This window comes from Lepidochelys kempii, chromosome 23, assembly GCF_965140265.1.
Source record: "Lepidochelys kempii isolate rLepKem1 chromosome 23, rLepKem1.hap2, whole genome shotgun sequence".
Taxonomy (NCBI): Eukaryota; Metazoa; Chordata; order Testudines; family Cheloniidae; genus Lepidochelys; species Lepidochelys kempii.
In genome coordinates this window covers 6,349,785-6,361,709 of record NC_133278.1, presented here as the reverse complement: position 1 = coordinate 6,361,709, position 11,925 = coordinate 6,349,785, and the positions used below count along the sequence as shown (strand labels likewise).

Here is an 11,925-nt window from a genome sequence, read left to right as displayed (position 1 = left end):
CTTTACAAAAGTCGTGTTGACTCTTTCCTGGCACATCGTGTTTTTCTGTGTGTTCTTTACTGTAGTTTCAGGCAGTTTGCCCGGTACTGAAAGTTACGCTCACCGGCCTGTAATTGCCAGGATTGCCTCTAGAGCCTTTTAAAAAATTGTCAGTCCTCCAGTTCTGTGGTCCAGAGGCTGATTTAAGCAATAGGTTACACACCCCAGTTAGCAGGGGCTCTGACAGTGCAGATGGTGCTCAGGGTGGGGGGCGGGTCAGGAAGATGGTGCCAGGGAGGGCGCTGGCAGCGCTGGCTTGGGGCGGAAGGTGCAGGGGGCTGAGGCAGGGCAGGTGGTGCCCAGGGCTCCAGCATGGGTGCAGATGACCGTCAGGCTCCATGAACCACCTACAAACGTACAATTTCTATAAGGCTCAGGAAATGTGGCTGAGTGGGGCTCGAGAAGGGACATGCCCAGAACAGGGTCCTAGCCCAGTGCCCACCCCCCACTGCCTGGAGCAGGCCCCTGGGCCTAGCCCTCCTGCATCGCACAGGGGCAGAGCGAGGGGCCCATCCAGCCTGCCATACCCTGGCAGACTCTTGGTCCCCTCTAGCTAGGCCAGGCAGCAGCACACACAGAGGGGAGAGGGGACCCTGCCACTGCATGTGGCCCCACTGAGTGGGACCTGAGGGGGATCCTGGCCCACCCCAGTCTGCCAACTGCCCTGCCCGCAGCAGGTTCCCAGCCCCCCTGCTGCCCCCAGCCCCCTGCCTGCCCCACTCTGCCAGTCCCCCCACTCACTCCCCTCAGCCCCACCCCTCACCCACTTTGCTCCCCTGCCCCAAAGAAAGTGTCACACCCAGGGCACCCAGCTGCGCTGCCCGCGCTGGGGATGGCCACAGGGGGGCAGCAGAGGGCCAGGAACGAGGTGTGGACAGACACCTGCCACTTGGTCGCTACATTATTTCAATGAGCTAATTTGCACGTCAGTCGGCAGCGACCAGCAGGAGTTCGCCTGGGAGTTGGCCCGGGGAGAGCCCGCTGAGGCTGCCATCTGGCCGGCTTCTCTGAGTAGTCACTACAACTTCTGAGGAAGCTCGTAGAAGGAAGGTAACATGGAAGGGGGGTGTTCAGCTGTTGTGACCTGCACTGGATGTGCCAGGTTTGTGTTTCTCCCACAGGACAGAAGCGACTTTGTCTGTACCAAGTGCAAGCTGGTCTCCATACGGGAAGAGAAGGTTCAAGGTCTGGAGCAACAGGTATCGACCCTGCGGTGCATAAGAGAAACTGAAGATTTCCTGGACGGACGTCAGGATAGGCTTCTATGGGCACAAGGTTCTGAAGATTCAGAGCAGGCTGCGCAGCGGGGACAGGACGGTGAAGAAATTTGGCAGCATGTGACCTCCAGAAGAAGAAAGGGGAACGTCCATGTACCAGCAGGGCAGATACAGGTGAGCAACCGTTTTCATGTTCTCTCCACCGGTACTAAAGCGGAGAGTGGACCAGATGATACGTCTGAGGGAAGGGAGCAGAAGGAGACTGCTGATTGGAAGGCATGAGATGCACTGTCCTAGGGTTGGGCGTTCCACGACCACCGCTCCCAAGAGAAGGAGGCGGGTGGTGGTGGTTGGGGACTCTCTCCTCAGGGGGACTGAGTCATCTATTGGCCGCCCCGACCGGGGAAACCGAGAAGTCTGCTGCTTGCCAGGAGCTAAGATTCGCGATGTGACGGAGAGTCTGCCGAGACTCATCAAGCCCTCGGATCGCTACCCCTTCCTGCTTCTCCACGTGGGCACCAATGACACTGCCAAGAATGACCTTGAGCGGATCACTGCAGACTACGTGGCTCTGGGAAGAAGGATAAAGGAGTTTGAGGCGCAAGTGGTCTTCTCGTCCATCCCCCCCATGGAAGGAAAAGGCCTGGGTAGAGACCGTCGAATCGTGGAAGTCAACGAATGGCTACGCAGGTGGTGCCGGAGAGAAGGCTTTGGATTCTTTGACCATGGGATGGTGTTCCATGAAGGAGGAGTGCTGGGCAGAGACGGGCTCCACCTAACGAAGAGAGGGAAGAGCATCTTCACAAGCAGGCTGGCTAACCTAGTGAGGAGGGCTTTGAACTAGGTTCACCGGGGGAAGGAGACCAAAGCCCTGAGGTAAGTGGGGAAGTGGGATACCGGGAGGAGGCATGAGCAGGAGCGCGTGAGAGGGGAGGGCTCCTGCCTCATACTGAGAAAGAGGGGCAATCAGCAGGTTACCTCAAGTGCCTATATACAAATGCACGAAGCCTGGGAAACAAGCAGGGAGAACTGGAAGTCCTGGCAAAGACAAGGAATTATGATGTGATTGGAATAACAGAGACTTGGTGGGATAACTCACATGACTGGAGTACTGTCATGGATGAATATAAACTGTTCAGGAAGGGCAGAAAAGGTGGGGGAGTTGCACTGTATGTAAGGGAGCGGTATGACTGCTCAGAGCTCAAGTATGAAACTGCAGAAAAACCCTGAGAGTCTCTGGATTAAGTTTAGAAGTGTGAGCAACAAGGGTGATGTCATGGTGGGAATCTGCTATAGACCACCGGACCAGGGGGATGAGGTGGATGAGGCTTTCTTCCGGCAACTCACAGAAGTTACTAGATCGCAGGCCCTGGTTCTCATGGGAGACTTCAATCACCCTGATATCTGCTGGGAGAGCAATACAGCAGTGGACAGGCAATCCAGGAAGTTTTTGGAAAGGATAGGGGACAATTTCCTGGTGCAAGTGCTGGAGGAACCAACTAGGGGCAGAGCTCTTCTTGACCTGCTGCTCACAAACCGGGAAGAATTAGTAGGGGAAGCTAAAGTGGATGGGAACCTGGGAGGCAGTGACCATGAGATAGGATCCTGAACTCGACCAACACAAGGAAGAAAGGAGAGCAGCAGAATACAGACCCTGGACTTCAGAAAAGCAGACTTTGACTCCCTCAGGGAACTGATGGGCAAGATCCCCTGGAAGAATAACATGAGGTGGAAAGGAGTCCAGGAGAGCTGGCTGTATTTTAAAGAATCCTTATTGAGGTTACAGGGACAAACCATCCCGATGTGTAGAAAGAATAGTAAATATGGCAGGCGACCAGCTTGGCTTAACAGTGAAATCCTTGCTGCTCTTAAATACAAAAAAGAAGCTTACAAGAAGTGGAAGATTGGACTAACGACCAAGGATGAGTATAAAAATATTGCTCGGGCTTGCAGGAGTGAAATCAGGAAGGCCAAATCACACCTGGAGTTGCAGCTAGCAAGAGATGTTAAGAGTAACCAGAAGGGTTTCTTCAGGTATGTTAGCAACAAGAAGAAAGTCAAGGAAAGTGTGGGCCCCTTACTGAATGAGGGAGGCAACCTAGTGACAGAGGATGTGGAAAAACCTAATGTACTCAATGCTTTTTTTGCCTCTGTCTTCACAAATAAGGTCAGCTCCCAGACTACTGCACTGGGCAGCACAGCATGGGTAGGAGGTGACCAGCCCTCTGTGGAGAAGGAAGTGGTTTGGGACTATTTAGAAAAGCTGGACGTGCACAAGTCCATGGGGCTGGATGTGCTGCATCCGAGAGTGCTAAAGGAGTTGGCGGATGTGATTGCAGAGCCATTGGCCATTATCTTTGAAAACTCATGGCAATCGGGGGAGGTCCCAGATGACTGGAAAAAGGCTAATGTAGTGCCCATCTTTAAAAAAGGGAAGAAGGAGGATCCTGGGAACTACAGGCCAGTCAGCCTCACCTCAGGCCCTAGAAAAATCGTGGAGCAGGTACTCAAGGAATCAATTCTGAAGCACTTAGAGGAGAGGAAAGTGATCAGGAACAGTCAGCATGGATTCACTAAGGGCAAGTAATGCCTGACTAATCTAATTGCCTTCTCTGACGAGATAACTGGCTCTGTGGATGAAGGGAAAGCAGTGGACATGTTGTTCCTTGACTTTAGCAAAGCTTTTGACACTGTCTTCCACAGTATTCTTGCCAGCAAGTTAAAGAAGTATGGGCTGGATGAATGGACTATAAGGTGGATGGAAAGCTGGCTAGATTGTCAGGCTCAACGGGCGTGATCAATGGCTCCATGTCTAGTTGGCAGCCGGTATCAAGCGGAGTGCCCCAGGGGTCAGTCCTGGGGCCGGTTTTGTTCAATATCTTCATAAATGATCTAGAGGATGGTGTGGATTGCACCCTCAGCAAGATTGTAGATGACACTAAACTGGGAGGAGAGGTAGATACGCTGGAGGGTAGGGATAGGATACAGAGGGACCTAGACAAATTGGAGGATTGGGCCAAAAGAAATCTGATGAGGTTCAACAAGGACAAGTGCAGAGTCCTGCAATTAGGACAGAAGAATCCCATGCACCGCTACAGACTAGGGACTGAATGGCTCGGCAGCAGTTCTGCAGAAAAGGACCTAGGGGTTACAGTGGACGAGAAGCTGGATATGAGTCAGCAGTGTGCCCTTGTTGCCAAGAAGGCCAATGGCATTTTGGGATGTATAAGTAGGGGCCTTGCCAGCAGATCGAGGGACGTGATCGTTCCCCTCTATTCGACATTGGTGAGACCTCATCTGGAGTACTGTGTCCAGTTTTGGGCCCCACACTACAAGAAGGATGTGGAAAAATTGGGAAGAGTCCAGCAGAGGGCAACAAAAATGATTAGGGGACTGAAACATATGACTTATGAGGAGAGGCTGAGGGAACTGGGATTGTTTAGTCTGCGGAAGAGAAGAATGAGGGGGGATTTGATAGCTGCTTTCAACTACCTGAAAGGGGGTTCCAAAGAGGATGGCTCTAGACTGTTCTCAGTGGTAGCAGATGACAGAACGAGGAGTAATGGTCTCAAGTTGCAGTGGGGGAGATTTAGGTTGGGTATTAGGAAAAACTTTTTCACTAGGAGGGTGGTGAAACACTGGAATGCGATACCTAGGGAGCTGGTGGAATCTCTTTCCCTAGAAGTTTTTAAGGTCAGGCTTGACAAAGCCCTGGCTGGGATGATTTAGTCGGGGATCGGTCCTGCTTTGAGCAGGAGGTTGGACTAGATACCTCCTCAGGTCCCCTCCAACCCTGATATTCTATGATTTGCATATGAGCAGGACTTCCCTCCAGGGTTCTGGGTCTCCTCATGGCCTGCCTGCCCAGAGGGAGAGTAAAGCCTTTCTGGGGTCCTGGGTCAGAGCAAGTGGGGGCCCCTCCCCACCCCTTCTGCCTGTAGTTCCCCCCCCCCCCGCATGCTCCTGCTAGGGAAATGGAGTCGGGGCGGGGAGAACCCATTTTTGTGGGGTCCCCCAACTGGCCGTGGTCCCTGAGCAGCGCTAATCCGCCACTGACCCCCCACAACCCAGCCCTGCAGCTCCCTGCCCCCCGCCCGTCCCCCACAACCCAGCTCTGGAGCTTCCTGCCCCCCCCACAAGCCAGCCTCAGAGCTCCCCCACCCCCTCCATGGCCCAGTCTTGGAGCTCCCTGTGCCCTCACCCCCCAACACCCCATGGCCCAGGTATGGAACTCCCTGTGCCCTGGCACCCCCACATAGCCCAGCCCTGGAGCTCCCCATGCCCCCCCTGCACGGCCCAGCCCTGGAGCTCCCTGTGCCCTGGCCCCACCCCACATGGCCCAGTCCAATCTGGGGGTGGCCCAGGATCGCTCCCAAGGGCCCAGCCGGTCTCTGCCTCACTGCTGGGCCTGGGACACATGGCCTGAGACCCTCATCCCCACGTGAGGCCCCCCGAGGTGGGCACGGTGTCTCTGCCCTTTGCCCATCGCCGTAGCTGGGAGGCGCCACACAGATCCCAAGCAACTGTGTTCACCAACTACGCAACACCGCAGGCCTGGCCGCTCACCCAGCGCGTGCCCCTACAGGCTTCACCAACTGGTCAAAGGGATCCCAGCCAATGCCTGCACGCTACCAATGGGGCCACCCTTCACTCCCTGCTGCACAGGCTGGACTCACGCTGGGCCCTCCAGCCCAAAGGCTCTGTAGCTCCCTGGCCCTGAGGCAGCCAGACCCCCAGCAAGGCACCCGAGAGAAGGAGGCTGGACAGCTCAGATCTGGTGAGCGGACACAGGCTGGGTCTCCCCCGAGCCCCACACCTGTCTGCTAGCCTCCACCAAATACCCCCTGCAAGCCAGTGCCCCGCCTGGCTCCCTTCACCAAAGTGCTGCCGAGCACAATACAACAAAGACCATCGCAGCGGGCGCTGCAAAACCAGCCTCGCACAAACCTACCGGCCGAGGGCCGGGGCTGGAGACCCAGAATCCAGGACACACTCAGCATTGCGCAGGCTCCCAGGTCGGTCCCACGCTCGGCACCAAAGCAGGCGGTCCCTCCCAGGCCTGTCACTTAATGACACTGCAGCGGAGGAGATGCAGGTTTCCTTGGAGTTCCCTGCCCAGCCAGGGAGCGCTGCCCGTTGGGGACGAGGCACCCAGAATGAAGAGCTGGCATCTCGGCTTTAAACAGGAAACCCTGACCCGGGGTGCCATGAGCACAACGTCCAACTCTGCTGGGTGGGTCTGTGTGTCATAGGCCCCATGTGCGATGGTGAGTCTCCTTCAAGGGTCCTGGGGTTTTGGAGCAGGTGCTCTGAGTTCCACCATCCCGATCCCCCCACCTTGGCAAAGCTGGGATAAGCTCGTGGCTGAGGCGTCTGTGTCCTGAGCCAAACTGTGGTGCCCCCAGGCATCGGACTACAGGCCCTGTGCTGGGCCAGTGCTCTAGCATGGAAGCTAGGCTGGGCCTAGGAGACGTGGCACCTCTGTGTTCCCAGCTTGGCCAGGCTCAGGGGGCCTGACTGTCTCTCGCCCCGGTGCCGCTCTGGCTGCTGCCCTGGCTTGGAGTCGCTATCTGAGGCCAGCAGCCGGTGGGCACCTTGCAGGGTGTGAGCCTGGCAATGCAGCCAAGGGGCCATGGTCACAGGGGCAGCTCCCCTGGTGCAGGACGGTGCGATAAGTGAAGGGGGAGGGGGGATCTCCCTTTTATGGACACCCAGTCAGCTAGTTAGCTACAAAATCCTTGTTAGTAGCTGTTCTCTATTTGCTTTACCTGTAAAGGGGTAAAAAAGCCCATTGATAAAGGAAGGGAGTGGGCACCTGACCAAAAGAGCCAATGGCAAGGCTGGAACTTCTTAAAATTGGGAAAAACCTTCCCCTTTGTCTGTCTGTTGTTCTCCGGAGAGAGGAGACCCGGAGCGGCAATGTAAGAAGCTTTAAACCAGGTATGACAAATCATCAAATCGTTCCTCAAACCTACTTATCTGAAACCTCAAATATGTAAGTAGATCAGGGAATGTCTAGGAAGACGCCATCAGGTTTCTCTCTTTTACTTCCTTATGGCATGTGGACTGCTCTGTGCTAACCCCAGGTGCTTTTGTTTTGCTTGTAACCTTTAAGCTGGGCCTCAAGAGAGATCTTGATGCTGAATTTTTGTAATTGTTTTTTTGAGAATTAAAAAAGCCTAAGTTTCCCGAGGTATTTTCTTTCTTGTTGGTTGTTAAGAACAGGGCTGGGAGTTTGTGTCCTAAGAGGTTGTGCGCATGTTGTTTCGTTATCTGGTGGCAACAGTTGATTTCCTTTGTTTTCCAGTCTCAGCTCTTCCCGGTGTGTGAGAGGGCTTGAGGGCACCCCACAGGAAGGAATTCCCAATGCGCCTTTCTGGGTTCTCTAAAAAGGGGTTTTTTTGCACTTGGGTGGTGGCAGCATCTCCCCATCCAAGGTCAGAGAGAAGCTGTAACCGTGGGAGTTTGATACCAGCCTGGAATGGCCAATATTAATTTTGTTTGAATCCTTGTGAGTCCCCACCTTCCGCACTCAAAGTGCCGGAGTGGGGAATCAGCCTTGATAGACGGGCACCTGCCCTTTATCCCAGCAGGGTGGAGCTCAGAGGGCTGGGGCAGTACCAGCCTGGGGAGGGGCACCAGGGGCTTCATGGGCTCTGCTCAGGGGGGTACCTCATGTACCACAACCCTGTGGGGGGCTCCAATGCTGGACACTGGCTGGGGCGATGGGGGTTCGCATGGTGTGTGTGGGGGAGCAGGTGGGAACCCTGGCCAGGGGACCTTGCTACCTGCAGTTGGGGAGAGCCCATCTCTGCCCCACACTGGGGCCTTCGCTGGGTGCCCTCTTCCCACCCAGGTCGCCCTTCCCTCTGCTGCCATTGCACAGGGCAGTGGTCACGCCCCTCTGGACCCCGTGTGCCCATCTGGCCACCCGTGTGCAAGGACGAGGAGTTCAGACCGGCGCAGATGCTGGGACGGGCTGCTGGGCTGTTCGGGCACCATGCATGCCTTGGTCCTGGGTTTGTACAGCACCGAGCACAGCGGGGTCCTGGGCCGGGCTCCTTGGCACTCGGCCATGACAATAATTAATATTGGAGAGCAGGAGACGGGCACAGCTGGGCTCTTTGGCTGGCAGTGCTGGCTGCCCGGAGCAGGGGCGAACGCCAGGGCGGGCGCAGAGTTAGTGAAGCGCAAGGACAGTGTTGGCACCAGTGCAGCTGGCCAGGGATCGATGTTTGTCACCCCATGGAGGGGGCAGGTCTGGACCAGCCTCCCAGCAGGAGCAGGGAGCATAGACTCGAACTGATCTGAGGATGGAGCTGGAGAGGTGGCTGTGGCGAGGGGAGCCGGAGAACCGGGGGGAGCTGCAGGTCTGTGTCTGGAAGCACCATAAAGAATGCCCTGGGGTTGCTCCAGCCCTCCCCTGGTGCCCAAGGCAGCTCCTTTGGGCCCCGTTCTCTGGCACCCAGGAGTGACGCACCCCAAGCCCGACGGCAGCTCTTTGGGCCCAGCCTGAGCCGGCACCGGTGGCTGCACTTGGGACCAGGCCCCTGGGAGCCCGACTGGCCTCTCCCCAGATCCGCAGTCCCACGTTGATGCCAGCCCCCCAGCAGCGCCCCCTAGAGCTAACCCTGTGCTGATGCTCCCCTGGGGCATGGGGGGGCAGCCGCTCTCCAGACAGACACCGGTGCAGTCTCCCGAGCCCAGAAAAACCGGTGATTACCCTGCTGCGGCGTGGGAGGCTTCCAGCCAGGGCCACAGGGAAGGGCTTCCTCTCAGGAAACCAGCCCCCCCGCTCCGACACCCTCCATCTCCTCCAGGCGTCCAGCTCACTGCGGAGCCACTGGCCAGTGCGGCTGTGTCCCGGCAAGCAGGAGATGGAGTGAGCCCCAGAGTCACCTTCAGAGCACGGTAAGGGGGGTGTGCGGGACTCCTGCTCCCATGAGCCGCCATCCCCATTCCCCCGACCCGCTGCCCCTGCCCAGCTCTCACTCCAGCCAGCCAAGGGGCCCAAAGCGCTTCACCAATATCCCCAGATGCCGGGCAGGACCAGTCCCACTGGAGGGAGGAAACTGAGGCACAGGGAGGGGAAGAGAGCTGTCCAGTGTCTCTCAGCAGGTCAGGGACTAAGCCAGGAATCAGAACCCTGGAGTCCTGCAGCTTAACTCCCTGCTTTAACCACTAGACCCCACTTCTCCCCCAGGATTCTGTGTGTCCGTGAGCCTCACATCAGGGTGCCACAGGGCTGGGGCAGGTTGTGTGGTATGTCAGGATCATTAAGCCACTGTCGGGGATGCAGCAGGGTGCAGAGCCGGTGCTGGGTACGTGCCCTGCTGGCTGAGAGAGCCGGAGCCGGTGCTGGGTACGTGTCCAGCTGATCGGAGTTGTTGGTGCCAGGTGAATGGGAATGAGCCAAGTCTCTGCCCAGCTGCTGCCTTCACCATCCTGGCAAGCCCAACGCAGCCTGGTCCTGGTATGGTCCAAGCAGGGCTCCCCTGACGAGGCAGATGGGCACAAGCCCCGGCAGCAGCCAGCCCTGTGGCGGGAGGTCCCTGATCTCAAGCCAGTCCCTGCGGGGTGGGGCTGGCTCCCCAGCCAGGCTGGACCTACTGGCCTCGTCTTGGTGCTGCATCCCTTGGGGGGGCCTAGTGGGACTGGGACCCTGGGAAGGGAAAACAGGTCCTCCCCCGTCCATGTGTCTGCTAGGCCATGTCCCTCTGTGCCTGCCCAGCCCCCCTTGCCCACCCCACATCCCCCGTTCCCCATGGCTGCCCCACCCCCACATCCCTCTTCTCCCTCCTCCCATCTGTCACCCATCCCCCCATCCCTCTGGCTCTTGCCCCCCCACCAACTACCCCTCTCTTTTATCTCTCTGCTCCCCTTCCCCCTTCTCTCTCCCAACTTTGCCCATCCCCATCCAGCACCAAAGTACAGTTTGACCCCGGGGAGCCTGAGGCTCAGGGACTCACCCAGGACCCCACAGCAGGGCAGAGGCAGGAAACCTGGCACCTGCCAATCTCGTGGCCCTAGGAGGCCAGCCAGTGCCAGCGCCCCTTTGTCACAGGGGGAGAAAAGTCTACAGACGCTTTCTCTGCCGCAGAGCCAAGAATAGATCCCAGGAGTCCTTGCTTCCCACTCTAACCACTAGACCCCACTCCCCTCCCAGAGCCAGGGATAGGCTCCTGGACCCCCTGCTCTAACCACTAGAGCCTGCTCCCATCCCAGTGCTGGGTTAGAACCCAGGAGTCCCTGCTCCCAGCCCCCCTGCTCTAACCACTAGACCTCAGTCAATGTTCCTCACCATGCAATGTGGCCAGACTCTGCAGGAGTTTGATCCCTGGACCTTTGGACTTTTGCTCCCATGCTGTGCAGAGGGGAACCCCCGCTCGCCCTGCCTTGGGAGCAGAGCTTCCAGGCACATTGGCTTTGGCTGCTGGTAATTACTGTATTACCCTCCAGATGCACTGTCTGCCCCCCTCTCCCTGGGCACCCTGCAAGGTCTCTGTCCCTGGGCTTGTCCGGGGGCCATCCTGCAGCCCCTGCTTCTGTGCTGGCCTCAGGGGGGCGCCTCCTATCTGTCAGTCCAGAGCAGCCGCTCCTGACAGGGAGGGGTGCAAGGGCGACGGGGGCATGGGTGTGTGTGGGGGGATTGGGGATGGGGTGGGGGGAGCACATTTGTATTATGATCTGTGATGCCGTATCACCCAGAAGCCACAAATCAGCCCCCGCCCCCCTGGTGCTAGGTGCTGTACAAACACATGGCAGACAGTTCCTCTCCCGAGGGGCCTCCCCAGTCCTAGCCCACATCTAATCTGCCCCTGTCACTGTCCCCAGAGCCACTCCCATACCCTGTGCCCTGCCCCCGCCCCCGATTGTCGGCTCCGCAGGGCAGGGGTCTCCTTCGTCTCTTGTATGGCTGGAAAGGGGCATCTACTCGCCTGCCAGCCTGATGGCAGGAGCCGGTGCCTCTGCCCCACCGGTGCGGGGTGGCCCAGACTTGCACAGAAAGCTGCCAGCTGGCGTGGCAGTAAGAAGTGAGACAGCTGGGCTCCTTGCAGGCTCTAGGGCGAGGAATACCCCCTCGGCCCCCAGCCAGGGGCTCTCAGCCCCCAGCAGGCCCAACAACCCAAGCCCTGCCAGGCACTTTTCAGCAGAGGCGCCAGGGTGCCCCGAGGGAGCAGGTCTGGAGAATTAACTCCTGTCCCTGATGCAGAGAGGGGCAGGCAGAGGGTCACTGCAGATTGCAAAGCAAGGCAAATGGGGGGTGTGTGTGGGGGGAAGACCCAGGAGTCCTGTCCCTGTCCCCTGCTCTAAGCCACCATGATAGGTCTAAGTGGCAAAGAACAAACGCTGCAGCCGTGAGTCTCAGACCCCACTCTACAGACCCCGGCTCACGGGGCTCAGACTGTGAGGACAAGAACAGCAGTGTAGTCTGAATCCCAGCGAGATGGGTGGGGCTCAGAGTCTACACGACTATTTTTAGCCCCATAGCCCGAGTCAATTGACCTGGGCGCTGGGACTCATTGCTGCGAGGTTATTTTTGCAGCGTAGGCATACGCTAGACCCCACTCCTCTCCCAGAGCTGAGGGTAGAACCCAGGAGTCCTGGCTCCCACGCCCCTGCTCTGACCACTAGACCCCACTCCCCTCCCAGAGCTGAAGATGGAACC

The 11,925-nt window shown here is 57.7% G+C and overlaps 1 protein-coding gene across 5 annotated transcripts in view; it reads left to right on the top strand.

Moving 5' to 3' along the window:
- The first annotated feature begins 1,328 nt into the window (after window positions 1-1,328).
- The window catches only part of EXOC3L2 (exocyst complex component 3 like 2), a 41,647-nt gene continuing 31,050 nt past the window's right edge, over window positions 1,329-11,925 (top strand). For 4 of the 5 annotated variants that reach the window (XM_073322231.1, XM_073322230.1, XM_073322236.1 and 1 more), the window contains exon 1: window positions 1,329-1,430. In XM_073322231.1, the coding sequence (XP_073178332.1) occupies window positions 1,408-1,430 (23 nt within the window). In that variant the 5' untranslated portion in view covers window positions 1,329-1,407. Of the gene's footprint in view, window positions 1,431-9,096; window positions 9,168-11,925 lie in introns of those variants that run through there. The other variant, XM_073322233.1, reaches the window with a different exon arrangement.